Source organism: Aegilops tauschii, chromosome 3 (genome assembly GCF_002575655.3).
Source record: "Aegilops tauschii subsp. strangulata cultivar AL8/78 chromosome 3, Aet v6.0, whole genome shotgun sequence".
Lineage (NCBI taxonomy): Eukaryota > Viridiplantae > Streptophyta > Magnoliopsida > Poales > Poaceae > Aegilops > Aegilops tauschii.
The window spans coordinates 593,517,536-593,545,464 of NC_053037.3; the positions used below are offsets into that span (position 1 = coordinate 593,517,536).

Consider the following 27,929-nt stretch of genomic DNA (forward strand, 5'->3'; position numbering starts at 1 on the left):
ATTTTGAAAAAGTTCACGCTTTGGAATAAAATTCACAAAAGTTGAAGAAAAGTTCGTCGTATTTGAAAAAACTTCTCTGGTTTTGAAAAACAGTTCATCTATTTCAGAAAAAAGTTTGCCGAATTTGAAAAAATTTCATTGAATTTGAAAAAAATTCACAGATTTTGATAAAAGTTCACTGGTTTTGAAAAAAAGTCCGTCCATTCAGAAAAAGTTTACTGAATTTGAAAAAAGTTCACAGATTTGGAAAAGATAGTTCATTGATTTTTAGAAAATATTCTTGAATTTGGAAAAAAATCATCGAATTTGGAAAAAAATACTCTATTTTGAAAAAGAAAGCTAATCGATTTTGAAAAAGAAAGTTCATCAAATTTGAAAAATTTGGTGCATAAAAGGTAAAGAAAAAAAGAAAAAGATGAAAGAAAAAAACAGAAAAAGGAAGAAAGAGAAACAAAAAACTGGTCCAGAAAAACTCACAACGAAAAAGAAAAAAAATCGCCTAGCCAAACTATAAAAGACAAAGGAAATAAGTTGTCAGTGTGTGGTCTGCCTCCGTTGGCTAATGTGAGTGAAGAAACAGTAAGAACGAGCGCCTACATCGCCGAATAGAATCTGCCACCACCGACAAATACGTGGTTAACACCATGTTAGATACATCGAATTTATTCAAGGCATGGTGGAGGGAGGCTATATTAACATCTTGTCATGTCCTGAATAAAGTTCCGACAAAGGACAATAAGGTCACTCCCAATACTGTTTTATATTGTCATTTATGGAGTGCACCAAGTGTTCCTTCACTGTACATTGTTGTTGTGATTTGTGATGAAAAGTATGTGTCTACAAACATATCTTATTAACCAGCTCTAACGAGTCGAGCCGACTTGAATTCCATCCCTATGTGTGGCCTCGTGCACATGTTCCGCACCACATTTGCCTAAAAAAACCCTCAAAAAAGTTGCTCGACTTTTTTTTTTACTCCGCACCACATACCTGGACCGGACTCTCGGGACTGTGGAGCAGGAGGGGCGGCTGCCATGGCGCTCGCATTGGGCTCGGGCGGCGGCGGCGGGAGCGACTTCTCCGTGATGGTGATAGGCTCCGACTTCGCGGTGGACGCCGGCGCGGCGCTCCTCGCCTCCCCCGCCGACCGCGAGGAGTGGCACGACTGCGCCCCCGACCTCGGCGACGACTTCTCCGACCTCGAGGAGCTCCAGGTGGTCCGCGTGCAGGGCGCGGACAGATCCGGCCGGCCCGTCGTCCGGGTCGTCGGCAAGTTCTTCCCCGGTGCGCCAAACCCCTCCCGTTACTTCCCGTCCTCTCCTCATCCTGGGATTTATCGGGTGGTATTTGGGGATTGCTGGTGCGCGTCTAGGGTTTGGCGCGAGTCGTTCGATGAATTCTTTGCTGTTAGCTCGTAGCTGCATTCCTGGAGTTGGTATGGAGTGATAAATGCATGATATACTTAGGATTTCAGCATATTTATGTCTCGAGCAAATTAGCAATTCTATTGTGACCGGTTGTCAAAAATTGAAAATTCTGGATTTTGGAGAGGCACGGTTCATGATTGTTCATTTCGATAGTTATCTGCTTTGTATGTGGCTTCTTTGCTAGTGGTACCATCCCCTGTTGATCTAGTTTCTGGTTTGATAACAGATTCAGTACTGCAAATTAGTACCCCCTTTTGTAAACTAGTAATAAAAAGTAGTGATCTAATAAAAGATGTTATATTACTCCCTTGGTTCCTAAATATAAGTCTTTTTAGAGATTCCAATGCGGACTACATACAAAGCAAAATGAGTGAATTTACACTCTAAAGTATGTCTATATACATCCGTATGTACTTCATATTGAACTCTCTAAAAAGACTTGTACTTATTTAGGAACAGAGGGAGTACTATTATTTCTCAAAATCTGTTGGCAGACTCGATCATACCATTTTATAAGGGAACTTACATGCCAATTTATATGTAGTTTCTTTGCTAGTAGTGGATGGTTCCTTTCCATGTCATATTGGCTTAACATCCTGTTGGATAACCTTGCATTATTTCTCAAAATCACCTCACAGACACGATCACCATTTGACACAAGGGAGGTTCACAACTTCTACAGGCACTTGATGTTCTGATGCTACAAGCTTTGCCGCTAATATGATACTCTCTCCGTTCCAAAATAAGCGTCGTGGTTTTAGTTCAAATTTGAACTAAAATCATGACCCTTATTTTTGAACGGAGGGAGTATTAGTTTCTACCGCTCCCTGTAACACTCAGATGGCATTTTATTTTTGTATTCCAGCTCCTGTTATAGATGGTGGACGTCTGAAGAGGTATGTGTTTCACAAGCTCCGCACCGAGTTGCCAGAGGGTCCGTTCTGCATCTTGTACGTACACACCACTGTACAATCTGATGATAACAATCCTGGAATGACAATCTTGAGGGGGATTTATGAAGAACTTCCAGCTGAATACAAGGAAAGGCTGCAAATATTCTACTTCCTGCATCCTGGGCTTTATTCCTGGCTCGCCATGGCCACACTAGGCAGGCTCTTCTTAAGCGGAGGGTCAGTTTTCTCTCATACATTTCTTGATCATTAAAAATGCTCAAATATGTCGAGTTGTTTTATAATGATAGCCAGAAAACTTGCATGCCATTTTACAAGGAGCTTGCTTCCAACAACATAAGGAAACTAGTAAATAATTGTCTACAAGCATTATGGTTTTTATTTACCTTCTCTGGATTGTGAATAATTTTGCCGAATGGGCTTCCAGGGTTGTGTTATGCCATTCATGAATCGTAAGAAGTAATCTATACTTGTGACAAGCAAATTGCAGAGACCATCAACTCATTCATTTGTTGATTTGTTACGGTTCAGTCTTGTGTACTTGACTAGATATTGATGGAACATACAATATTGCTACTTTATAGTACCATTTATGTTGTGTACCACTAGCCTTTCGGTGTATACTAACTCATTTTTATTGGTTGTCCATTGCAGGTTGTATTGGAAAATCAAGTATGTTAGTCGGCTGGAGTATCTATGGGGGGACATCAAAAAGGGTGAAGTTGAGATTCCAGATTTTGTTACTGAACATGACAAGATCCTTGAGCACCGACCATTGACAGACTATGGTATAGAACCTGATCCTCTGCATCTCGCTGATATACCTGCTGCGGGGTACTCACTTGGTAGGTATGAAGACAAATGGTCTCCTGAAGATCGCTGGAATTCTCGCAATTACATGTGACATTGTGGTGCTGTTGAAGGCTTGTAAGTTCTCTGTGTACATATGTCATAGCAAATGGCGATGCATACCGGATTGTTGTGGAAACTTTGTTCATAATAAGGTAGTGTCTCAAATTGTGGGCGTGTATGACATATTTGTAGAGACAATACCAAATGGATGACAGATTGGACATACAAAAATGATGTGATTTGACGTTGTCTTGAGTTTCAGATAAGTGCTTGGTTTCTGTGTATGCAAGCACAGGTTAATGCATGCCAATTTTTTGTAACATCACACAGCTAGACCAGGAAAATATGTCGAGAACCTGTTTGGAGTCTGAGATTAAGATGTCATAAATCATGTCTACACCATTTTATTGCGGAATTGTAGCAAAACTAACAATGGCTACCAGGATTATAAGAAGACTAATTTTTCGAGAGCTCTCGGCATCTTGTTGTGGCAGCAACGACGGCATTTATCAGTGTGCCGCGAAACGAACCCTTCTCGAGCTCATGAACACCAGCTATGGTAGTTCCTGCAGGGGAAGTGACCTGATCCTTCAGCTGCCCGGGATGTTTACCCGTCTCGCTAACCATGGTTGCAGCACCTAGCACCTAAATAGCAGATCATATGACAAAAAGAGGTAATGAGAACATGTAGAAGATCAACAAATGACAAAAACAGGATACTGCAAACTTGAGATCAGAATATCATAATTGTTGATATGGTAGAATGCAAATTAATCATAATGTGCAAAGGAACTATGCACATCCCAGCTTAATAACTATGCAAGATAATGTCCAACGGACTATGTAAAATAACAGAATATGGAATGGATACGTACTGTCTGAGCTGCAAGACCAAGAGCAAGATCCCGAGGAAGCCCAGCAGCAACTCCACCATCAGCCATGGCCTCTATTGCCAAGAAAATGTAGGCCGGACCACTACCACTGTATTCAAATAGATGGAAATGCATGTTAACTCTTGAGCCAATCACGGCCTACTCTTGGCATTGCTTCCTTATAGTTTCATATAGAATATGTGACATACCTCAAGCCAGTAACCGCATCAAAATATTTTTCTTCAGCTGTCCAAACTTTTCCAATGGCACTAAATAAGCTTTTGACACGGTTTTCATCATTCTCGGTAGCCGTCTCTCCCAGACACATCACTAAGCACATGAAACAACATCAGCAAGAAACATATGTGTGAAAAATGGCATGTTTCTAGTGATACAACCTCCATTTAGTAATTCCACCAGCAACAAAATTTCTACTTATAATAGAGATTCATAACATCACAGAATGGTAGTCATTTTACTGGAAAAACCAAAGTAGATAATGTGTTGCACGTTTCAAATTCAAATTTACATATGTAGGTAATAATGAATCAATAAAGCAGACCGTATTTTGAAGATTTTAAAAGTCGAATCCTTGACATTTCAATTAGGTAAACCTTGTTATTTCATTAGAGACACTAGAAATAGAAAAGAAATTAGAGTTGACTTTTTTCTCAAGGTATCACTAAAGGGAGATCACCACACAATTCGGTCAACTGATAGCTTCACAATATCAGCATTATGTGTGTAGTTGATAGATTAAAAGACAAGAAGTAAGTTTACAGGAGACAGATCTGCATATGTTTACCTGATGCTGCTTGTCCGACAGCAGAGGGGGTGTTTGGCATTACTCTAATAATTCTGCGCTGACCAGACCAATCCTGGGATCAAAAGAGCAAAAAAAACCATAAGACAAAAACAGTCATACTATGTTGAGTAACTCAAGTGGTAGTCTTATTCTTAGTTAGGCAAAAAAGTGCATGGCTCAACTTTGGTACTTGTATGGAGGGTAATTTTACAAACGTCTAGTTCTGGTAGCTGCTTTTATTTTGGCAAATGGAGTACATGGTAAGGTGAACTTTACAAATCTACTCATAGCTCCGCAAATTATATAAATGGAGTATCGGCTTGGTAAGTTGTACTTCAAAAAAGTTCCAATATTGGTTGCCAGGTTCAGCAAAGGCCGCAAAATCAAGATCAGGATTTAATACTGCAAATAAATGTAAAGACAGAAAAAAAAGGAGCTCGCGTGAAGCGAGATGTTTCATGTCCAGCTCAACCCATATACAGAAACATGGCATCAGTTGGCTTCTTCTCGATTGGAATATAGCTAGAAATTATATCATGCAGTGAATACCCTGAATCACCAGTTAACAACGGAAAGCTGAGTAAACCCTGAATGCGGACTGACTGACTGACCTGCAAATCTTTCATCTTGATGCCAGCAGCAATGGAGACAAGAAGCTTTTCTTCAGACAGCAAGGGCTTGAGCTCAACCAGAACCTGCTTCACTGCAATTTCATATACGTGCATTATAATCTCTTAAGCACGCAAAACAAAAGCCCAAAATTGTTAAATCTGAGGCATCAGTGATTGCTTTCAGGGACTAGCAAACACTATGTTGAGCACAAACGTTTGCGATACGCACCAGCGATTGACTGGGGCTAATAATACTAACTAGTGCACTTACCAATCTGGGGCTTGACGGAGATGACGATCACATCGCTGTCGTCGACAACCTAGGACGAGAAGGAAAAAACATCACGTGAGATACGGAGTGGTATGTCAGGCTTGAACACGTGATAGACAGACAGACAGACAGAGATGCTTGGCTGCTTCGAGTACAGGGGGAGGGGGAGGGGGAGGAGCAGGAGACGGACCTGGGCGTTGGATGCGAGGATGGTGGCGCCGAGGGAGGCGAAGGCGGCGGCGCGCTCGGGGCGGCGGTGGGGCGCGGTGCGGACGGCGGAGGCCGGGAGGACGCCCGACGCCGCGACGCCGCGCGCGATGCTCTCGGCCAGGTTCCCCGCGCCGACGAAGCCCAGGCGGAACGCGTCGCCGCCGTTCGCGGGGGCGGGGGGCGCGGCGGGCTGGGGAGGCGCGGCCGCCATTGGGAGGAGGAGGAGGAGGGGCGGCGGGCGCGGCGGCTGGAGAGTGGTGAGGCTGTTTGGACGCACGCGAGCGGCAGGGGTGGGGGGAGGGAGTTGTTGGCGGCTGGCACACGGGTCTGGCGAGGACTCGAGGTGGACGCTGGTTGCGCGCTTGGATCTGTGGGCTCGGCCTGGCGCGGGGCGACACGAAGCCGGCGGAACGTGCCGCTTTCTGCGGCCGCCGTTTGGATGGATGCTCCTGCCCTCCATCATCATGCTTGTCACCGAAATATCTGCGCCACGTTTTTTTAGAAAAGGAGGATGACCCTCGGCCTCTGCATCTGGCAGATGCATACAGCCATTTTATTGATTATTCTCGAGGACCTTACAAAGTATTACAAACAATATACCTGAATCCACCATCTTGGCAACATATACTGCTACTCCTATCCATAAGATGAAGGGGTGCTAGCTGGGCCACTACCCAAACCACTCACCTAAGCCTAACATCAAAAGCCGGAAGCCCCAGCCGAGCCACATACTGGGTCTGGGGCACAATCCGGTCAGACGCACTCGTGTGCCGTCGCCGCCATCTTCCACAGGTCTGTCTTCAGATCATATTGAGGCTTCTACCTTGTCTGGCCACTCTGCCATCGACGTCACCATGACGCCACACAGCTACCTCCTCCTGCGCGAGTCCATCCCCGCGCATCGGACGCCGAGCCTCCACAACGCCATGCCGCCGATCTCTGCCGCCATCAATGTGTGAGATGAAGTACCGCTCCACCATCCCCCCAGCCATCACTTGCTCCAAAACAATGCCCCCAGGAGGGAAAGCGATAAAACACCATCATCGTCCGATCCGGAAGACCCAGATCTAGGGTTTCCTCCGGAGCATCCCGAGCCTGATGACGCAGACTGCAACGACGATGCCTCGACAAGGGAACGACATCAAAGACGCCGTCATCGTCCGCCATGACCGTAGTCGGCGCGATTTTCATCGGCAGTTGCTCCACCAGACGTGCGTCACCGACGTCGCTGGTCCCTTCAACCGGAGTAAACTCCAAAACGATGCCCTAAAGAGGGACTACGACGCAAAATCGCCGTCATCGCTCGATCCCAAGGAGATCTAGGGTTTCCCCCGGAGTTGCCCGCGCTGTCAAGGACCAGACAAGGGTAGAATCCCGGCGGATCTGCCCAGCTGCCGACGAGTCGCACTCGCCACTGTGCCGACGGCAGACCAGCGATCAAGGCCCACGCTTGGGCATAGATCCGGCCGCGCCGCCGCGACCCGATCCGGTCACGCCGCCGCCGTCCCTAGCGACCGCGACGCACCAGATCGCGAGGCCTCCTGCCGCGGGGGAGCGAAGTCGCCGAGGCGCCGCCACCACCCGCCGTGGCGTCCGGCCCGCCGCCACGCTCCGGCCCGGGGGCGCCGGCCCGCGCCAGCCCTACGCGAGCGAGAGGGCCCGAGTCCCCGCCGCCGCCGGCGACGACCAGGCTTCGCTTGGCCGCGCCCTTGGGCGGCGGCGAGGGAGGAGGAGGAGTGGGGGAGGGCCGGCCGACGGGATCTGGGGGCCTCCCGGCCGCCCACGCGGGGGGCGACTCGGGAGGGGACTCGGGCTGCACGTATCTGCGCCACGTTTGTTCTTCTGTTTGTTTGGATTGGACTGGATGGACACGCTCGACGGCTCCACACAACAAAATCTATGGACAGCAGTTCCTAAGCAAGCAAACAAACAAACAAACGCGATCCAATCGGCGCAAGCACCGGTAAACATTGCTTTGCACTACTTCTGTGCCAAAATATAAGACGCTTTTGTAGCTCAATTTGAACTGAAAAAACTTTCTTCGGCTGGCATTGCAATTCCATTATACCGTTTTTCGCAGTTCCATTGACCGTCTAGAATCTCACCCTCTGAGCTTTTCTTATGCCCCCGCTTTCTTCTTGATTTATCGTGGCTTGTCTCGCCTGCCTTTCTCCAATCTGATCATAAGTGAATGTTATTTCAAGGATCTCAACCATTTCGTCGCCAAGAATAGCACGGGTCTTGCCAATCTCCACGGCAATCTTTGGCCTGGTTTAGTTCATAAAGGTCCATTATGTAAATGTAAGAAAATTGTATGTGTTGATGGTGGAAATACAACTTAGGGATCTAAGGTTGGATGCTCTCACATGTTTTTTTTTGGCGAGGGTCTCGAATGTTTCTTAATCCCCCCAATGGCCCTACCTGCATCACTATTCATATGTACACATGCATGCTCCAATGACGGGGCTAGCCAAAGCTGAGCTGACTATATTGCGACCAAATAAGAGTTTGACATTCCCGCCCAAAAAAGCATTTTTGTAGGTATTGGAGTTGAGAGCATTCACTAATCACTAGATTAAATGAAACATAATCAATTATAACTTGGTCTTCCTTGGAGCTTCGGGTGCGTACCTTGGGCTTCCCATTACCATAAGAAGATTTTGAAGGCTGACTAGGGTCATCTTGTGGCGAAAGTTGCAAAACGTGTCAACCCTTGGCAAGGAGGATTTTTTTTCTTCAAGTAAAAACCATCCTCACTAATGCCTGCCTCTCAAATCTTCCTTCTTGCACGATGGGATTGTCTTTACTTCCTGATGGTACCATAGGGAATTCAATAAAGAGAGGGATGCTTCTTTGGGGAGGGTGAAACCTAAAAGGAATTATCACCTTGTTAAGTGGCCAGAAATTTGTCGCCGTAAAGATTGTGTGTCTCTAGGGGTGCTCAAATCGAAACTAACGAATATATCTATCATGGCTAGATGAATTTGAAATTGTATTCGGTTCAAAATAGCTTACGGAAATCAATTATGTTTGCTAAGTATATGGGTGCTTCAGATATTTTCTCTTTCTTGAGCTAGGAAAACTCTCAGTTCTACTTCTGGGTGCTTCAGATATTTTCTCTTTCTTGAGCTAGGGAAACTCTTAATTCTAATTCTGGGTGCTTCAAATATTTTCTCTTCCTTGAGCCAGGGAAACTCTCCTAATGCACCTCACAACTTATCAAACACTACTTCAACATGGGGGCAAACCATTCCATTGGTGAAGGGTGGCGTAGCTGTTTCTTTTGGACAAATTGGTGGCTAGGTGACACCACCTTCAAGGATCGCTTCCCGTTGATGTTCGACATTTGCGTTGACCCTGCGATTTTTGTCTCATCGGTGTTCTCGTCCAATGAATGGCCACAAAACCCATGCTTCTTTCCATCCTGTTGAGAGAAGTCCTTGCCAAAATTCATTCACAGACTGCTCTCTTGGCTTCTTCCATGCGTGCATACTTTTCATCATCCCAAGGTATCGTTGGTTCCCCATCACTTTTGCTGAACTCGTGAACATGTTTTCTCACGAAGATGCTGATATAATTTTTCGAACCATGCTGCAGAGTTGCATGTGTATTCAATAAGTATATGATACAAAGCCAAAGAAGGATGGCAGATACAATGCAAGAGGCATGACTCAACAGACAACCTAAACGACTTGCTACAAGACGACGACAAACGACTGAAGCACAAGCATTACAAGGACGGATCCACCAAATACTCGAGCCAAATCCCTTGCATGAGAATAGGCGGAATATCATCGAGCAACCGATAAAGCCACCAGTCGAACGACGATGGACTAGCCTCCACCCAGTCCATAGATGAGGGTCCGAGGAGGTTACGGACAACACCGAGGGAAGCAAAAGAGCCCACGACAAAGCGACGAGCCTCCACATGACCACAACCAAATCCACTCACCGCCCAAAGATGCAGATGAAGCCAACCAGCGTGCGAGCCTACAATCAGACGATAAACCACCACCCAACCACGGCCAAATCCGTCGAGTGGTCGAACATGCGCTGACGGGAGGCGGATGCTGCAACACCAACAAAAAAACACCACATCCACGATCACGACAAAAACAAGGAGCGGGAGAAGCATGTTTTCTCACCATGGCTTGGCTTTCTCTCCGGAGTTCACCTTGTGAGGGCGAAATGTTTTTACAAGTTGTCTTAGCTTGAAAAAACGTCTTATATTGTGGGATAGACGGAATATGTGATAAGATCACAAGAATGACTAACATCTACATATAGCCAAAACACAAAGAGCATGTAAACTAATTAACTAGCTAGCTTGCATATATAGTCCATGGAGCCTGAGGCAAAACTAAAACTTAAAGCCGGGAATAGTCTGCTGCAACAGATGATCATTCATCATGTTCGTCTGCGTACTCTTGAGCCATTTGTCTGCAGCAGCCGCATCCGCCACCGGTCGACCAGCGCGGCAGCCGGAGGTCCCGGATCCTGCTCTCGCACCTAGCTACGAGCCTTTTTCCCGTTGCTTCAGCCGCCGGCGTCGAGCAGCCGGAGACGCGGGCAGTGGTCGAGGACGGCGCACAGCATAGCGTGGTCGAAGTATCCCCCCGCCACCACGAGCTGCTCCAGAAGGGGCAGCTTCTCCATCGCCGTCGTGCCAAGCCTCAGCAGCGGCGCGCTGCACGGAGATCATGCACGCTCCTCGGTTAGATCACGTCATGTGTTGGTAGATCGATCTATTGCTAATTGGAAGTTTGATCGGATTACGGTGGCGTACGTACTTGTCGGCGAGGTAGACGAGGAGGTCGCCGTCGACGCGGCCGCGGAAGGACTCGCACCGGCCGGCGCTGCGGTCCACGGCGGCGCGCGCCATCGCCTTCCACCCCGCCGGAGCGTCCTTGTACCCGTCCTCGTCGGAGGCGAGGTCGATGACAGCAGCGGGTCCTCGACGGCCGCCCGCCGCCACGACGCGCACGCCAGCACCGGCCCCGTCCCGCGGAGGACGTCGGTCTGATGAAGCCGCCCGAGGATCGCGCGCAGGGCGGTGCCGGGCAGCGCCGCCCAGTCCCTCCAATCTGCTGGCCGAGAAGCGGGACGCTCCTTCTCCTTCCTGCCGTGGCGGGGCCGTGCGCGGCGAAGGCCAAGGCACCGCGGGAAGACGAAGACGGCTTTCCTCCGCTTGGTTTCCATGACCATGATGATTTCTTTGAGATTTCACGTGGGCGAAATCGGCGAGGAGATGAATATGGCTATGGCAATGGATCCAAGAGATCAGAAGTCTTTAATTGTCACCGGCGATCGTACATTGGCAAGTCTTTCCGGAGGGGAAGAAAATTAAAATATGGACGCAATCCTTCGTCCGCAGGTCTCTCCCGAAAGACAGGACCTAGGGGTGACAATTTCTTTCTAGAGATCAAACGGCTGCAAGGGCGTTCGCTGGGAGTTCCTTCCCAGCGAACGTGCACCAGTTAGCATTGCCGGAGAAAGAAGACTCAAGCAATTTGCTGTGCCCGTGCGGCTGTCTGCAATCGTGGATTCATGGTAACCCAATTTACAATCACTGGGAGTCGAACAAATGTGCTGTACAAAACAATTGCTGCATGTATATATCTACATATCAATGAAGCATCTCGCCGGACATATAATTAACCTATAAGCTATAGAACTTTGCATCTTTCTCTCATCTGAGTAGCACACTCCTTTAACTAACAAAAATGAGCAGGAAAATACAGAGCAGCCGTGTTGACACTACTGCACAATAACAATATCTCCCTTTACAGATAAACCGGTAGATCGATAAACATCTTGCTGGAGAAAGGAGATGTTGCACTTCAAACATCCTGTCAAGTACTGTATGTATCAGGCATCCTTCAAGGGGCACCGGTGGTTGCCCAGGTCATTCAACCAGCATCACTGCACAACGGCTATGCTTAAAAGTAGCTGGACTGCGTTTGAAGTAGCTGAAGGTGAGCAAGTATCCTGCCGATCATCGGTTTCAGGACAGGGTCGCCTTTCTGAGCGAGATCGATGAGCAGAGCCTGCGCGATCCCGCCGTACTGCTCTCTGTGCTCTTCGAGCCGGAAGATCCTCTCCAGTATCCATATCGCCTTGTCCTGGGAGGTCAACTCGCCTGCCTCGGCGACTCTCAGCAGAGCATGGACACCTGACGCCTTCTCTATCGCCCTGCTCCCGTTCTCCCAGATCTCGTCCTGCACGAGGGTAGCCAGTGCTTCCAGCACCGCTCCATCTGCTTCTCGCTCTTCGCCTTCTAGTATTTTGACCAGAGGGTTGACGGCACCAGCTTTTACCAAGCAGAAAGTGCTTTTGATAGTGCACTGGTAATCATGAACTATACAGTAAGATTCGGCTGATGGGGGAACACAAAGCCACCTTGGAGATTTTGCTTTGCGTAATGCTACTGAATTCTGTGACAGTTGAGCCAAAGATGTCGCTGATTTAGACTTTGCCTTTACTGATCCTTCTGAAAGCAGCTTGACGAGCCAAGGAAGTACCCCATGTCCAACTGCTAAGCTTTGTAGTTTCTTATCCCAAGGAACGGTGAACCTGGTTAACACACTAGCAATGCCCTCGAGTAACCACATTTTTTGTGGCGACGGAGACGCTGAGATGTTTGCCTCCAATAAGGAGATCAGAACTGGAAGCAAGTTTGCTTGTGTGAGAAACTTAGTGATGTTCTTATCTGACACCGGGAGGTTACTTAGGACACCAACAGCTGCAGCCTTCTCGGCAATCCCAGGTGTAGGAGAAGCAATAATCTTCACTAAGATATCAAGATGGGTCTCCCTGATCTGTTCGGCCAATTCTTGTGAAGCATCTTTTGATAGATGGAACATTAGATTCAAAGCAGCAACTTTGATACCAACATTCTTTTCTCTAAGGAATGGCAGGAGGAGCTGCACTCCACCATTTTGTCTAATTTTAGCTCTAGCCCTCTTAGCATTTGTGTGCCCACAAATACTATTGAGGGCCCTTAAAAGATGAAGTTGAATTACTGGACACGATAAGTTAAGAAGTGAGAGCATCTGAGGAGCTGCATCCCTATGTAGTAGGATACGATCAGATTCTGCTATATTTGAGAGTATAGCTGCGGCTGGCTCTCTAAGGGTCATGAGCACTGATGTGACCGAGCAAAGGAGTTGAAGCAGTGATCCAGTTATGCCACAATTTATCAAAATTTCTGCGTTTTGCAAAGAGCTAGAGAGATTACGCAAGGCGGCTAGCACCGAGTGCTTGGCTTCATGGTTTCCAGATTTAAACATCTCCACAAGGGGCTCGACTGCTCCATCTTCTCCAAGGGAAGATTTCATCTGTTCAGAGAGGAACATCTTAGAAATAGCGGTTGCCATTAGGATCTTGTTCATATCTGAACCTGTAAAAACAGAAAATAAACCTTAGAACATCATTATAGCTAGATGACACACAGCTGCGCTGAAAGTAAGGGGGATTCAGCTAGTCAGATTAATTTCGAAGTCTTGTCCTGTTTTTCTCACGGTTCTGGGTTGCACTCTCTTATTGCTTGTTGCATTATTTTCATGGTTTTACATGACCTCATCTTCAATTTTATGGCTCGGATCTCACATGTGCATTTTGAGAAGCTCTTAATTGGTTTATCGCATAGAAAGGGAGAGGCTCATAACCCCCTGATTTTGACGAATACCACTATAACTCACACTTACATATGCTAGAACATGGCAGTGTGATGCAGAGTGTAGAATAATTAAAATACCTTCTTTCAGGTAATGTATCAATGGTCGAAAATAGCCAGCCTCTGCCATGAGCAGCACATTTTGTGGGTTGCACGACAAAATGTGCAGCAACTTCTCTGCGTCATCATAGGTGCCTGATTCATGTGCATTCCTGAGCGTAACCAGCATCACTATACATCCCTTGATCCTGCCAATCCTCTGCCGGACCTGCGGAATGTCTGACAAATCCAATAGCAGCGCAATTGCTTCATTTCTCTCGTCGACGTCTCTAGACAAGGAACGTACGATGCTTGAAAGTGCCTCAATGCTTGCCATCCTCTCCTGCAAAGCCATGCGGAAAATACAATCAGATTGGGAAGCATGATCGGGTTGGTTATTTATTGTACTCTGATGATGAACTACTAGTCTTCAACCATCATATTCTGCAAAATGAAAAACTTATATAATCAAGTACGCCTAATCGCGTCCGCACGGCAAGCCACTGTGCCGTGCGGCGAGCGGTTGGGCACAGGTCGAAATTCCTACAGCTGTCCACTTCCGTGGTTCCATGATCCAAAACAACACTAAATTCAGCTTCGAAATACTCCCAGGAGGAGCCATTCAAGACCATCCCTCCACGAGCATACCGTCGAACACATAGGGTGCACGGCCACAAGAGGCCAAACAGCGTCCGCTCGGCTCACTCACCTTGGTCTCGGCGCCGGCGCAGCCCGCGAGGCGCCGCAGCGCGGCCATGACGAGGACCCTGACCTCGGCGTCCCCCGCGCCGGCGAGCCGCGCGAGCAGCGCCGGCACCAGGACCCCGCCCTCCTCGTCCTCCCCGAGCCTCCCCTCGGCGGCCAGCGCTGCCACCTCCCGCGCCACGGCGCCGAGCTCGGGCCCGGCGCCGTTCTTGACGCGCACCAGGAGGTCCTCCACGTCCACCGCCGCCCGGCGGCCCGCCCCCGGCGGCATCGCGGCGCGCCCAAGAAGCGAACGGCACTGCCTGTAAGTGTAACCGGCACCCGTGCGGAGGCGAAGGTGTGCCGTAGCAGGAGGAGGAGTGGGCGTGGTGGTGATGGTGGTGGTATAGCGAGCGGAGGAGGGGGGAGGGGGGAAGAAGAGGTCAAGTCGTCCATGGGGGAGGGAGGGGAGGCGACCAGCCCGAGGCTGGGAGGCGCCGGCGGTCGCTGTCTGTCCGCCTCAGCTTTCCGGTTTTCGCGACGCGCGGCGAGTGAAGTGAGCCAGACGGGATAGCTCATCGCGTCGCGTGTTTCATCGGTTTACGACCGAGTCGGACGACAGGATGCTGCCTCGATTTGCAACGCACTCACGGCCAGTGGCTATGAATGGCTTGTCAACCAATAATTTGATTTTTTTTATATATAAAAACCAATAATTTGAATTTGACTCGGGCCGTTTCAAATCTAGTGTGTTTCACATGATTGTCAAATTTAGCCCCAAATATGGGTAGTAGTCGATGTTCCTATTTGATATTCCCCGGAATTATTGAAATAATGGCTGTTTTTTTTAGCATGATAGAAACGTAGATACTCACATACACACAACCCTACAAATGCTTTATAATAATTCAGAAAAAAATGCAAGAACCAGTGGCAAGTCTAAGACTTCACCCCTCATGAGTTGTTTTCATCACAAGGAAAGCTGCGCGCGATTCACTTAAAATATCTGAACTTTAGTATTATTTTCTGATGCCGGATGAGGCGGTAAGTGGATCCTTGGATTTCATCATAAAAGTTTGGTTTTTTTAGATGATTGCATGTTGTTTTCTCCTTCTGGCCTCCCATTCTCAGTTGCGTGTCATAACCTTGGATAAAACCTTATCTGAAAGTCCAATGATAGTGGTACTTTACGGGCTTGCATAGTTTTCCTTTTGTAGGGCACTTAGTTACCTTGGTTTGGTTTTGTCTTTGCATCAAACTGCTTGCCACGACGGTTTTGGAGAGCTTGTTTTAGAGTTTTGGATGTCTTACCTATCTGTTAGCATCGAGTGAAGGTATAATTGGTAGACATATGTGTCTAGATGTCGTGACCTTTAGATGAAAGAAAAAAATAGATTATGGACTTCGGCGAGACTCAACCACAGTATAAGTGGATCCTGGTCAAGGAGATCTGGTTGTTTTGCTTTTGCAGGTGGAGGTGAACCATAATTCCTTTTTTTCTTGCCTTGAAAAAGCATTAGAGAGTTGTGCCATTTTTCATAAAAGGATAGCCAAGTGGCTTATACAATCACTTTCATCTAACCCTAATCTAAGATATTAACCACCAGTTAAACTGTGTGACCATAGTGACAAGGAATCATCTTGCTTGGCCAGATCATCAAGGTTGCATCTTGACCGAGGTTGGACACCTTCGTAGCACAACCATATCTCCAGATTGTCTGGGTCACCGTACCCCCGACTATATCCAACTAGAGGAGTATGCGGGCCTGAGAACAACACCCCCTAGGAAGGATCAGCAACGACATGCATTGTGTCCTTGAAACTCTCGCCCTGAGCAGCGACCAGCACTAGAGAGACATTCTACCACCACTAGCCTCTTGCTAGCCGCTCCACAATAGGTCATGTGCACACCAAACAGAGAAGTTATATCTCTAAAATGATGCTTTGGGGTTATTACACCATTGCATGCTCACCCCCGAGGGATCCCGACCCTGAGCTCCATGAAATGCGTAGATTTGCCGTGAAGATAGGATGTGTTGGGGAACTTGGCCTTGGATGCTATGGTCGATGTTTCTCATGACACTTGTTTTCTCACTCCCAATTTTTAGCTTTAGCTTTTCAGTCATAAGTTAGTCGTTGTATCAGGTGAAAACTCAAATTCGGTGAAAATATGGAAACATCGAGCCCTAACCATCAGATGATGGATGGACAACCTTGATGCAAGGTGGGATGTCGTTCATCAACTGACCATTCTTTTTGCAGAAATCCTCCTATCTTCTCCCCGTACTGCAGTGACTAACTACTTCTCCTACCTTGAGCTTGGGTTGCAGTCTAGCAGGCTGGGTAAATCCAATGTCCCGAGGAAAATAAAATCGCAATGCTAGCCGGTGACAAGCGGCACGACGACACTGACCCTCTCCGTGTTAATCCATGTGCCTTACATGACACCCTCACAGGTTCTTCTTGTGCATTGTCATATTGTGACTGCGACTCTTCAACCCTCTCGTAGCTAGCCCAACCTGGAGACCAGCGAGACGACAGTGCCGCTTAACACGACATGTCACTCCTTCCTCGATGATTTCATCATGGTGCCATCCTGCCTTAAACCGCACTCAAGCGGCCCCATGCATCTCCTGCCACACGCTCTGTCCCTTTCCACAATAATTTTCTGTCAAAATTCGTTCAACTTCATTGAGCGATGAATTTCTAAATCCAAATTGAAAATAACATCTGATTCCATTTGTAACCAAAATAAGGAACAAACGTTGTGAGAGGATTTGGTATCATCCATTGGTACCAAGAACGAAGAATTGTAGCTGTTGTGTAGAACCAATTAAGAAAGGGAGAAATTCAGCTACGCATCTTCAACCGCGTGAGAACCTCTTAGTCAAGCATGTTTGACTTAGAGTATTATTGGGCACCAGTGTGCTAAAAAATATTTGTGTTGTCATGCGTAACTATTGCCAATTTGTTAGTAGTCCGGGGTGCTACACCATTGCATGGTAACCGCCAAAAAATGTGTCTATGAACTTTGCAACATAAGTCTAGCTAGCAACAACGAATTTTCAGTATTTTACCGTATGATCAAACATAATTTTCTTTGCCAATGACTTCAGTAACTAATTCTTTTTAAGCTAAAAAATGTGGAATATTGTTTTGGTCAATATATAAAGCTAACATGTGGGTGTACCAATGAACCAAGAATAGTAGCCATTGTGAAGGACCAATTAAAAAAAGGGAAATTTAGCTAGTACTAATAAGATGCATCTTCTTTTCTGGAAGCAATCACGTGAGTGCTCTTAGTTGTTTGATTTAGAGTATTATTGGGCACCAAGTGTGTTGAAAAATATTTGTCTTGCCGTGCGTAACTACTACCAATCCGTAGAAGTTAGCTGTTGGGGAACGTAGTATTTCAAAAAATTTCCTATGATCACGCAAGATCTATCTAGGAGAAGCATAGCAACGAGCGGGGAGAGTGTGTCCACGTACCCTCGTAGACCGAAAGCGAAAGCGTTTACTAACGCGGTTGATGTAGTCAAACGTCTTCGCGATTCAACCGATCCAAGCACCGAACGTACGGCACCTCCGCGTTCAGCACACGTTCAGCTCGATGACGTCCCTTGAGCTCTTGATCTAGTTATGGCTGAGGGAGAATTCCGTCAGCACGATGGCGTGGCGACGGTGATGATGAAGTTACCGGCGCAGAGTTTCGCCTAAGCAGTACGACGATATGACCGAGGTGTGTAACTGTGGAGGGGGGCACCGCACACGGCTAAGAGAAGGCTTGGTGTGTCTTTGGGGTGCCCCCCTCCCACGTATATAAAGGGGGAGGAGAGGTGGCCGGCCCAAGGGGGGGCGCGCCATGGGGGACTGTCCTACTTGGACTCCTGGTCCAAGTAGGATTCGCCCCCCTTCCTATTCCTACTAGGAGAAGGGGGGAAGGAGGAGGAGGAGGAGAGAAGGAAAGGGCGGCCGCCCCCAACCCTAGTCCAATTCGGTTTGGGCTTGGGGGGCCGCGCACCTCCACCTGGCCGCCGCGTCCTCTCTCCACTAGGGCCCATAAAGGCCCATTAACTCCCCGGGCGGGGGGGGGGGGGGGTGGTGTTCCGGTAACCCCCGGTACTCCGGAAAATGTTCGAACCTTTCCGAAACCATTCCGGTGTCCAAAGACAACCTTCCAATATATCAATCTTTATGTCTCGACCATTTCGAGACTCCTCGTCATGTCCGTGATCTCATCCGGGACTCCGAACAAACTTCAGTACATCAAATCACATAACTCATAATACAAATCGTCATCGAACGTTAAGCGTGCGGACCCTACGGGTTCGAGAACTATGTAGACATGACCGAGACACATCTCCGGTCAATAACCAATAGCGGAACCGCATAACAACATACGTTGTTCCCTTTTTCATGGGTATGTTACTTGCCCGAGATTTGATCGTCGGTATCATCATACCTAGTTCAATCGCGTTACCGGTGTCGTGGGTCTAAACCTGACAGTAGAATGGGGGGTAGGTATGAGGAGGCAAGATCCTAGCTATGGTGAAGTTGTACACACAAGATTTACGAGTTCAGGCCCTTCACAGTGGAAGTAACAACCCTACGTCTCGGTGCTCGGGAGCTCGGTCGATTGGATTATATGTGTGGAGTTACAGGGGGTGTGAACCCTTGTGCCTGAGGAGGGAGGTGACTTATATAGAGTTCGCCAGACCCCTCCGGCCCTCAGTTACACAGGGTTCAATGTACATAAAGACAGGACGTTACTGGTAACGCCAGCATTAAAGTCATATAAATGATCATTAAAACTACGGAGTGAACGCCTGACCGTTTTCATTCAGAGTGACCTTAGATCTTCCATACTCCGAGTGGTTTCTGATATGGTCGAGTGAGAGTACTCTTGTCGAATGGAATTGGGTTGTCCGAGTGGAACTCTCAGTCGAGTGGGTTGGACTATGTAGTGATTTCAGTCGGTTGAATCTGCTGTCTTTGATTGCAGGGCAGTGTCCTTGGTTAGGGTACTTAGATCAGGTCTATTGCCCTACCCTAGGTACATGTCGTCATCATTAGCCCCCGAATGGTTCTGGGTCTGAGTGGAATTGAAATTGAAGGAGGTTCCGACTCAACTTTCCTGCTTCAGAAGCACTTTACTTAGATTGGTGAACCACGCAAAAAGTTTCAACTTCATTTTCAGTCGCCTTGAGCCATTCAGAAGTTGTCGAGTGAACTTTCGTCAATAAGCTTCGAGTGTTTGATAAGGTATAAAATCTTTGGTCTGACAGATTGCTCTGCTGCTCCCGGATCTTGCGGGATTCGAAATTTTGGGAAGCGCGCGGAACGGAGGAGTCCACAGTAATCGGAGTGGATTAGGCATGGGCACCTCGATCTCCATGCCACCTTTTTCGCCACGTACCGCGCGCGTGAATGTTGCGGGATTTGACAGGATTACTTGGGCCCATGAGTCAGCCACTCGGGAGAAGGCCTTATATAAAGTGCCGCGGCTGGGGTTTTCTGCACAGTGCATCCCATTCTCTCCCTTCCTCCTATGTTTCTCCATCGTATCCACTTCCTCCCTTGGCGCCGCCGCTCTGCTCGAGCTCCACTCACCGCAATGGGGAAGGAGAAGACGGCAGCTCTGGAGCGCGTGAAGAAGGCGACGGCGAAGGCAAAGGGGAAGAAGACCAGCCGGGGTGGATCTTCGTCAAGATCTGGCCTGCTGCCCGGCTGGATCTAGGGCGACTGGATCCGATCGACGATCCAGCAGGAGGACGTGGAGGATTTGGTCGAGGGGGGCCTGATCCCCAACGGGTCTTGGAGGCTTCCAGAGGACGAAACCGAGCCACGGCCGCAGGAGGGTGAGTGCGTCCTTCTCGCCACTCACGTTGACCGCGGTTTTTCTCTGCCTCCCCATACTTTCTTCTGAGGTTTTTTGAACTTCTTTGGAGCTCAACTTCACCACTTTTCCCCCAACACCACCACGTATCTTGCCGCATATGTGTCCATGTGTGAGAATTTTCTGGGGTGTCGACGGCACTGGGTCTCTTCAAACACATTTTCACCTGTCGTTCTCAGTCGGTCAAAAATGCCAACCCGAGTGATGAAAGGACGCATGTGATCCAGATGTGCGGGGGTCTTGGGATCCAAATGAGGAGTAAGAGCAACTTCCCAGCCATGATACTTGCCAAGTCAGTTAGAGGGTGGTAGTCGACCTGGTTCTACTGCAAAGACCAGCCGACTCCAGGTCAGTCGACTGAGCTTCCCCCCTTTTCCATGGCTCGAGTCGAGAAGCCCTCTTCCTTGAAAGTAACTCCGGCGGAGAAAGCGGAGGTGAAGACATTGGTCGAGTGAGTGGTCCAGCTTGTCCGTGATGGCGTGACTGGCATGGATCTGTTAGAGGTCTTTCTCAGTCGACGCATCCAGCCGCTTCAAGCCCGTGATCATCCGATGTGGCTGTATTCGGGCATTGACGACTCCACTCGAATTCACCCGGAAGAAGTTGACGAGGCTACGGTGGCGCAGTGGCTGCAGGGCATCACCGACAACAAGGATAACCCCAGAGGGTCCAGGAGGATTCCTCCACTCGACAACACTTATGAACCAGACAAGGTCCGACTCTGAATTTCCGAGTGTCTTCTTGATCCGTCATGTAATTGTTCTGGTCGACTGACTGTTATTTGTTCAACTTGTTGTCTTGCAGGTCTTCATTGAGATGTATTCAATGCCCAACGGAGAGGTGAGCGGAGGGGAAAGCGCCGACTGTCAGTCTGACGGAGGGGAGGACGAGGAGAGTGACGACCCGAGCGATGGTGAAGAGATCGATTCTCCTCGTCGCATGGAAAGGCGATCCAAGCATACCCATGACCCAGCCAGCATCCGAGGGAAAGCAACTGCACAGACTGGTCAGTCTTCCAAGCGCACTCGGACGGCTTCTCCTGTGCCGACTGAGAAGGCTCTGAAGTAGCCCAAAATCGTGCCGCAAAAACCTCGGAAGGCCTTGCCCAAAATCAAAGTGGCTGTACCTATTGATTCTGGGTAATCCTTGAACTTGACTTCTCAGTTTGACACGACTTGCTCTTTGGTCGAATCATTTATCTGTTTTGTCCGAATGGTTTTTGAATCTGTAGTGCCGTTACTTCTGGGACTTCTGTATACAAAGATGATGAGGACGAGGAGATGGAGGATGCAGTCACTACCAATCCGGGTACCACTCTTGTCATTTTGTCTTTACTTTATCAGCCATTTTGTCAGTTGATTGAACTCTTGTAATTGATTTCTTTCCAGCTCCGCCCAATGTTATCGAACTTCCAGACGATGACGAGGATGCACCACTGAAGCACATGGGGAGGAAGAGCAGGACTTTGAGCAAGAAGGCACCAACCAACAAGATGCCTCATTCGACGCCGGCGGCAGAACCGGCAATTAAGCAGTCCGGAGACCTCAACCGGGCTTCTGTTACTTTTGGCATTCCATTGTCGAGTGCACAGCCTTCGGGGTCGACTGCACAAGCTCCAGTTGATCCACCGTCTTCACTTTTCACTGCCCATCACGTCCCAGAGGACCAAGTGAGCGCTGCCAGGGAAGCTATTCGCCAAGCGAGCATTATGATGGAGTAGATGAAAGTGGTTCGCGAAACCAGTCAAGCAGCTTATGATGCCAGTTCAGCCCTCCAGGCCAACGTCCAAGTTAACTGACTTCCAACTGATCTTCTAGCTTCGCTTGTTCTGTTAGGATATGCTATCTGAAAAACTTTAAAGTGCATCTATTTGTTAGTCTGCACTTTGCATCTGTACACCCACTGGGTGTTTCAATTTCTGCTGAGTAGTATTTTTTGCTCGAGTCGACTAGGTTGCGTCGATTGAGTCTTTGAACCAGTGAGGGCACGCTGAGTGCACCCACTGGGTGTAGTCCCTGAGACCATCGTCGAATGTTTGATTCGGCGCGGGGGTCTTTGAACAGATCTTTTCCACTCGGCCTGAACAGATGATGCCGAGTGGAACCTGAACCAGTGGGGGCACGCTGAGTGCACCCACTGGGTGTAGTCCCCGAGACCGTAGTTGACTGCGGGTAGTCGGCTATGGTCTGAGAAGTAACTTTTTTTTCGACTGGGCGGACCAAGTCAGTTGAAAAGTCGAACCAGTGGGGGCATGCTGAGTGCACCCACTGGGTGTAGTCCCCGAGACTACTGTTGAATGTTTGATTCTGCAGTAGTCTTAGAACTTGTTACTCTATTGTTCGGAAACAACCAGCCTTTGTATCTGTCGACTGACTATCCTCTGATAGCAGAAATCCTGTGAGCTTGGAGCTCGATTTGCTGATTTAGAACGGAAGCAAATCCAGCTCAACCTTGATCTGGAATTGGCCAAGACAAATTTGCAGAAAGCTAAGGATGAAGCTGCTGGTATGAAAAACTTTGTCGACTACTTCTCTTGCCAACTTCTCCATCTTTTCTCTGACTCGAACGTCGCTCTTTTCAGAAACAATGAGACAGGCTTTGGATAAGGACTCTGATCTTGCGGCCGCACGAAAAACGGCCGAAGACAAAACAACGCTCGCCGACCAGAAGCTGGCCTCAGTCAGAAAGTTGGAGGAAGAGAACACCAAATTGAAGGCTGCCCTTGATGAAGCCAACAAGGAGGTGACTCGGCTGAAGAAGGGTAAAGAGGCTTTGACTAACAAAGTGGAAGACGTTTCCCGCAAGAGAGATGAACTGGAGAACTACCTGGGAGGACTCGCTAAGAAGTTATTCCTTATGCTTGAAGGTACTTTTCTCTGACTGAGTGATTTGCTTTCGTCGACTAATCATAAACTACCGGCTCATTATTTCTATGTGGGTGCAGAATTCTGCCAAAACTTTGAGGCTGAGACCGGCCGAATCGAAACGAGCCTGGACCCCATCAACTCTCCTATCATGGATGAAGCCGCCATGAATGTGCTCCGACTGGAATCCCGTCTTACTAGCTTCGTCGACTACCTTGCTCGACTGAAGGTTGCGGTGTCACGGATCGACACGGCACTCTGGCCAAGGACGACGCTTCCGAATGATCTCGAGTCTCCGATGACTCGACTTAATGAGATTTCTGGTAGAGTGCAGGAATGGAAGAAGTCTTCTGCTCGATGTGGTGCTGATGTGGCTCTCTCTCTGGTTCGTGTCCACTGCAAAGAAGCTAGAGAAGAGAAGCTAGCAGCGATCAAGGTTGCCAATACCAAGAGGCTCGACTTCCAATCTTTCATGGAAACCTTCATTGCTGCTGCTACTCGGATTGCTGATGGAATCGACTTCGACGAGTTCGTCGAACCTGCTAGCCCTCCTCCTGCGGAGTGAACAAACTTTATGCCTTGCCTTAAATTTGCCTTGGAATGCCGAGTGATTCTGTAACCATTAAACTCCTTCGGGCTTGATGCCTGAGCACTTTTATTCGCTGCCCAGAACCTCGTGCGATTTATCTGAACCTGGTTTTTCCTTTAATTTGATTGTCTTTTGTTTTCGAGTGGAATTTGTCTCTTCACTCGGAATAGTCTTTTCTACTTGTGACGCAGCTCTGAGGAGAAGGTCGCGGTCGACCTGCACCTCGTCGTCCTTGCGGATCAGGACGGAGCGCACATTGTGTTTGTGGCGCAGCTCTGAGGAGAAGGTCACGGTCGACCTGCACCTCGTCGTCCTTGCGGACCAGGATGAAGCGCACATTGTATTTGTGGCGCAGCTCTGAGGAGAAGGTCGCAATCGACCTGCACCTCGTCGTCCTTGCGGATCAGGACGGAGCGTGTGGCCAAGTCCCCGAGCGAGAAAACCGTTCTTCACTCGGAGCACATTTTAACTTAGGCGAGTACGAGACTGCAGCTAAGCCCCCGAGTGAGAGGGTTGCTCTTCACTCGGTAGGATTTTTCAAACTTAGGCGAGTACATAACTGCAGCTAAGCCCCCGAGTGAGAGGGTTGCTCTTCACTCGGTAGGATTTTTCAAACTTAGGCGAGTACAGAACTGCAGCTAAGCCCCCGTGTGAGAGGGTTGCTCTTCACTCGGTAGGATTTTTCAAACTTAGGCGAGTACATAACTGCAGCTAAGCCCCCGAGTGAGAGGGTTGCTCTTCACTCGGTAGGATTTTTTTTTCAAACTTAGGCGAAACGGATTCGCAGCTAAGCCCCCGAGTGAGAGGGTTGCTCTTCACTCGGTAGGATTTTATTTCAAACTTCGGCGAAACGGATTCGCAGCTAAGCCCCCGAGTGAGAGGCTTGCTCTTCACTCGGTGGGATTTTTCAAACTTAGTCGAAACGGATTCGCAGCTAAGCCACCCACTAGGGGATTTTAAACATATGTATAAGCAACAACAATCATTTAGAAGACTGTAAAACTTTGTCTTTGATAAACAAACTAAAAGGTATTTCTTATTACATCTCAACAGTCTGAATGCTTAGGTATAAAAATGACGGAGCAACTCTGCATTCCAAGCGCGTGGCTCGTCTTTATTGTGCTCCACATTGTAGAGGTGATATGCTCCATTGTTGAGCACCTTGGTGATGATGAAGGGACCTTCCCACACAGGAGTAAGCTTGTGCGGCCATTGTTGATCCACTCGGAGAACCAGGCCCCCCTCTTGAAATGCTCGACCGTCCTAGCATGGAATCGATGAAGGTCTTGCTGATAAATGGTCGACCGGATTAGGGCCATCTCTCTTTCCTCTTCCAGAAGATCAACAACATCTTGTCGGGCTTGTTCTGCTTTGGCTTTTGAGAAAAGTTCCACTCGGGGTGCATTGTGAAGCAAGTCACTCGGAAGCACAACTTCAGCCCCGTAGACTAGGAAGAACGGGGTTCGACCAGTCGACCGATTTGGAGTTGTTCTCAATCCCCAAAGTACTCACGACAACTCATCAACCCAAGCGCCCGCTGCATGCTTGAGATCACGCATCATCGGGGTTTCAGCCCTTTGAGGATCAAACTGTTTGCTCTTTCTGCTTGCCCATTTGACTGTGGGTGGGCGACTGAAGCATAATCGACCCGAGTGCCTTGGGAAGCGCAGAAAGCTCTGAACTCATCTGAATCAAAGTTTGACCCATTATCTATGATGATACTGTGCGGAACTCCATATCTGAATGTTAACTCTCTGATGAAGCTGACAGCAGTACTTGCTTCGAGGTTTTTGATAGGTTTTGCTTCAATCCATTTAGTGAACTTGTCGACTGCTACAAGCACGTGGGTGAAGCCACTCCTACTAGTCCTCAAAGGTCCGACCATATCTAATCCCAAACTGCAAATGGCCAGACGAGTGGAATGGTCTTCAAAGCTGAAGCAGGTTAGTGGGACATGTTGGAGTAGAACTCACAACCTTCACACTTGTCGACTATTTCTTTCGCCATCTCATTGGCATGTGGCCAGTAAAACCCGGCTCGGTATGCTTTGGCCACGATGGTCCGAGAGGACGCATGGTGACCACAGGTCCCCGAGTGGATATCATTGAGGATCATTCGGCCTTCTTCTGGCATGATGCATTTCTGACTGACTCCAGTGACACTCTCTCTGTAAAGCTGTCCACCCATCACAGTAAAGGCTTTGGATCGACCGACGATCTGACGAGCCTCTTCTTCATCCTCTGGGAGTTCCTTCCTGAGAATATATGCAATGTATGGCACTGTCCAATCGGGAATGACGACCAAAACTTCCATGACCATGTCGACCATGGCTGGGATTTCAACTTTAGTCGGATTAGTGGAGCTCTTAGGCTGTGGGGGCTCTTCGGTGAAAGGATCCTCTTGGACTGAAGGTGTGTGAATATGCTCCAAAGACACATTGCTGGGAATGGGCTCCCTCTTGGAACCTATCTTTGCCAAGCCATCGGCTGCTTGATTTTTCAGTCGGGGTATATGGTGAAGCTCTAACCCCTCAAACTTCTTTTCCAATTTTCTTACTGCATTGCAATAACCAGTCATAGCTGGACTCCTAACATCCCATTCCTTCATCACTTGATTGACTACCAAATCTGAGTCGCCGTAGACCATTAGGTGCCGGATGCCGAGTGAAATGGCCATACACAACCCATACAGAAGTGCCTCATATTCAGCTTCATTGTTGGAAATGTCAAAGTGAATCTGGAGAACATAACTAAGCTTGTCGCCTCGCGGAGATACCAGGACTACCCCAGCACCTGGACCATTCAACATTTTGGACCCGTCGAAGAACATGGTCCAATGTTCCGACCGAATCTGAGTCGGCAGTTTTTGTTCAATCCACTCGACGAGAAAATCTGTTATTGCCTGGGATTTGATTGCTTTTTTGCCTCAAACTTGATATCCAGCGAAAGGAGTTCAATCGCTCACTTAGCCACTCGACCAGTTGCATCTCTGTTATTCAATATTTCTGACAATGGAGCGTCGCTGACGACTGTAATTGAATGATTGATGACCCACAAGTATAGGGGATCTATCATAGTCCTTTCGATAAGTAAGAGTGCCGAACCCAACGAGGAGCAGAAGGAAATGATAAGCGGTTTTCTGCAAGGTATTCTCTGCAAGCACTGAAATTATCGGTAACAGATAGTTTTGTGATAAGGTAATTTGTAACGAGTAACAAGTAACAAGTGTAAATAAAGTGCGGCAAGATGGCCCACTCCTTTTTTTAGTAAAGGACAAGCCAGGACAAACTCTTATATGAAGGAAAACGCTCCCGAGGACACATGGGAATTATCGTCAAGCTAGTTTTCATCACGCTCATATGATTCGCGTTCGTTACTTTGATAATTTGGTATGTGGGTGGACCGGTGCTTGGGTGATGTCCTTAGTTGGACAAGCATCCCACTTATGATTAACTCCCATTGCAAGCATCCGCAACTACAAAAGAAGTATTAAGGTAAACCTAACCATAGCATGAAACATATGGATCCAAATCAGCCCCTTACGAAGCAACACATAAACTAAGGTTTAAGCTTCTGTCACTCTAGCAACCCATCATCTACTTATTACTTCCCAATGCCTTCCTCTAGGCCCAAACAATGGTGAAGTGTCATGTAGTCGACGTTCACATAACACCACTAGAGGAAAGACAACATACATCTCATCAAAATATCGAACGAATACCAAATTCACATGACTACTTATAGCAAGACTTCTCCCATGTCCTCAGGAACAAATGTAACTACTCACAAAGCATATTCATGTTCATAATCAGAGGGGTATTAATATGCATAATGGATCTAAACATATGATCTTCCACCAAATAAACCAACTAGCATCAACTACAAGGAGTAATCAACACTACTAGCAACCTACAGGTACCAATCTAATGCTTTGGGACAAAGATTGGATACAATAGATGAACTAGGGTTTGAGAGGAGATGGTGCTGGTGAAGATGTTGATGAAGATTGACCCCCTCCCGACGAGAGGATCATTGGTGATGACGATGGCGATGATTTCCCCCTCCCGGAGGGAAGTTTCCCCGGCAGAACAGCTCTGCCGGAGCCCTAGATTGTTTCCGCCAAGGTTCCGCCTCGTGGCGGCGGAGTTTCTTCCCGAAAGCTTGCTTATGATTTTTTCTCGGATGAAAGACTTCATATAGCAGAAGATGGGCACCGGAGGCCTG

The 27,929-nt window shown here is 48.0% G+C and overlaps 3 protein-coding genes across 3 annotated transcripts; 1 reads left to right on the forward strand and 2 right to left on the reverse strand.

Annotated features, from left to right (window-relative positions):
• The first annotated feature begins 947 nt into the window (after positions 1-947).
• On the forward strand, positions 948-3,434 carry LOC109735720 (uncharacterized). Its single transcript, XM_020294922.4, has 3 exons — positions 948-1,284; positions 2,293-2,557; positions 2,993-3,434. Exons 1-3 carry the CDS (start codon positions 1,035-1,037, stop codon positions 3,240-3,242), a joined length of 765 nt encoding a protein of 254 aa, XP_020150511.3. The 5' UTR covers positions 948-1,034; the 3' UTR covers positions 3,243-3,434.
• Positions 3,435-3,534: 100 nt separating this feature from the next.
• Positions 3,535-6,329, reverse strand: LOC109735718 (pyrroline-5-carboxylate reductase). The gene is made up of 7 exons (XM_020294921.3): positions 5,940-6,329; positions 5,750-5,798; positions 5,479-5,570; positions 4,868-4,940; positions 4,272-4,392; positions 4,066-4,171; positions 3,535-3,835 (listed from the first exon to the last, which is right to left on the reverse strand). The coding sequence occupies exons 1-7, from the start codon at positions 6,168-6,170 to the stop codon at positions 3,647-3,649; spliced, it is 861 nt and encodes a 286-aa protein (XP_020150510.1). The 5' UTR covers positions 6,171-6,329; the 3' UTR covers positions 3,535-3,646.
• Positions 6,330-11,503: 5,174 nt separating this feature from the next.
• Positions 11,504-14,887, reverse strand: LOC109735721 (U-box domain-containing protein 44). Its single transcript, XM_020294923.4, has 3 exons — positions 14,383-14,887; positions 13,716-14,016; positions 11,504-13,358 (listed from the first exon to the last, which is right to left on the reverse strand). Exons 1-3 carry the CDS (start codon positions 14,647-14,649, stop codon positions 11,899-11,901), a joined length of 2,028 nt encoding a protein of 675 aa, XP_020150512.1. The 5' UTR covers positions 14,650-14,887; the 3' UTR covers positions 11,504-11,898.
• Between the last annotated feature and the right edge of the window lie 13,042 nt (positions 14,888-27,929).

Bases quoted from the DNA above. Each gene is read 5' to 3' on its own strand.
- LOC109735721 (XM_020294923.4), bottom strand. From the start codon at position 14,649: ATGCCGCCGGGGGCGGGCCGCCGGGCGGCGGTGGACGTGGAGGACCTC. The intron at 14,017-14,382 runs GTGAGTGAGCCG...ATGGCTTTGCAG, and splicing joins GCGCCGGCGCCGAGACCAAG to GAGAGGATGGCAAGCATTGA. The intron at 13,359-13,715 runs GTATTTTAATTA...CTGTTTTTACAG, and splicing joins GATACATTACCTGAAAGAAG to GTTCAGATATGAACAAGATC.
- LOC109735718 (XM_020294921.3), bottom strand. From the start codon at position 6,170: ATGGCGGCCGCGCCTCCCCAGCCCGCCGCGCCCCCCGCCCCCGCGAAC. The intron at 4,393-4,867 runs GTAAACATATGC...TCATGTGCTTAG, and splicing joins TGTCGGACAAGCAGCATCAG to TGATGTGTCTGGGAGAGACG. The intron at 3,836-4,065 runs GTACGTATCCAT...TCTGCTATTTAG, and splicing joins TTGGTCTTGCAGCTCAGACA to GTGCTAGGTGCTGCAACCAT.
- LOC109735720 (XM_020294922.4), top strand. From the start codon at position 1,035: ATGGCGCTCGCATTGGGCTCGGGCGGCGGCGGCGGGAGCGACTTCTCC. The intron at 1,285-2,292 runs GTGCGCCAAACC...TTTGTATTCCAG, and splicing joins CGTCGGCAAGTTCTTCCCCG to CTCCTGTTATAGATGGTGGA. The intron at 2,558-2,992 runs GTCAGTTTTCTC...TGTCCATTGCAG, and splicing joins AGGCTCTTCTTAAGCGGAGG to GTTGTATTGGAAAATCAAGT.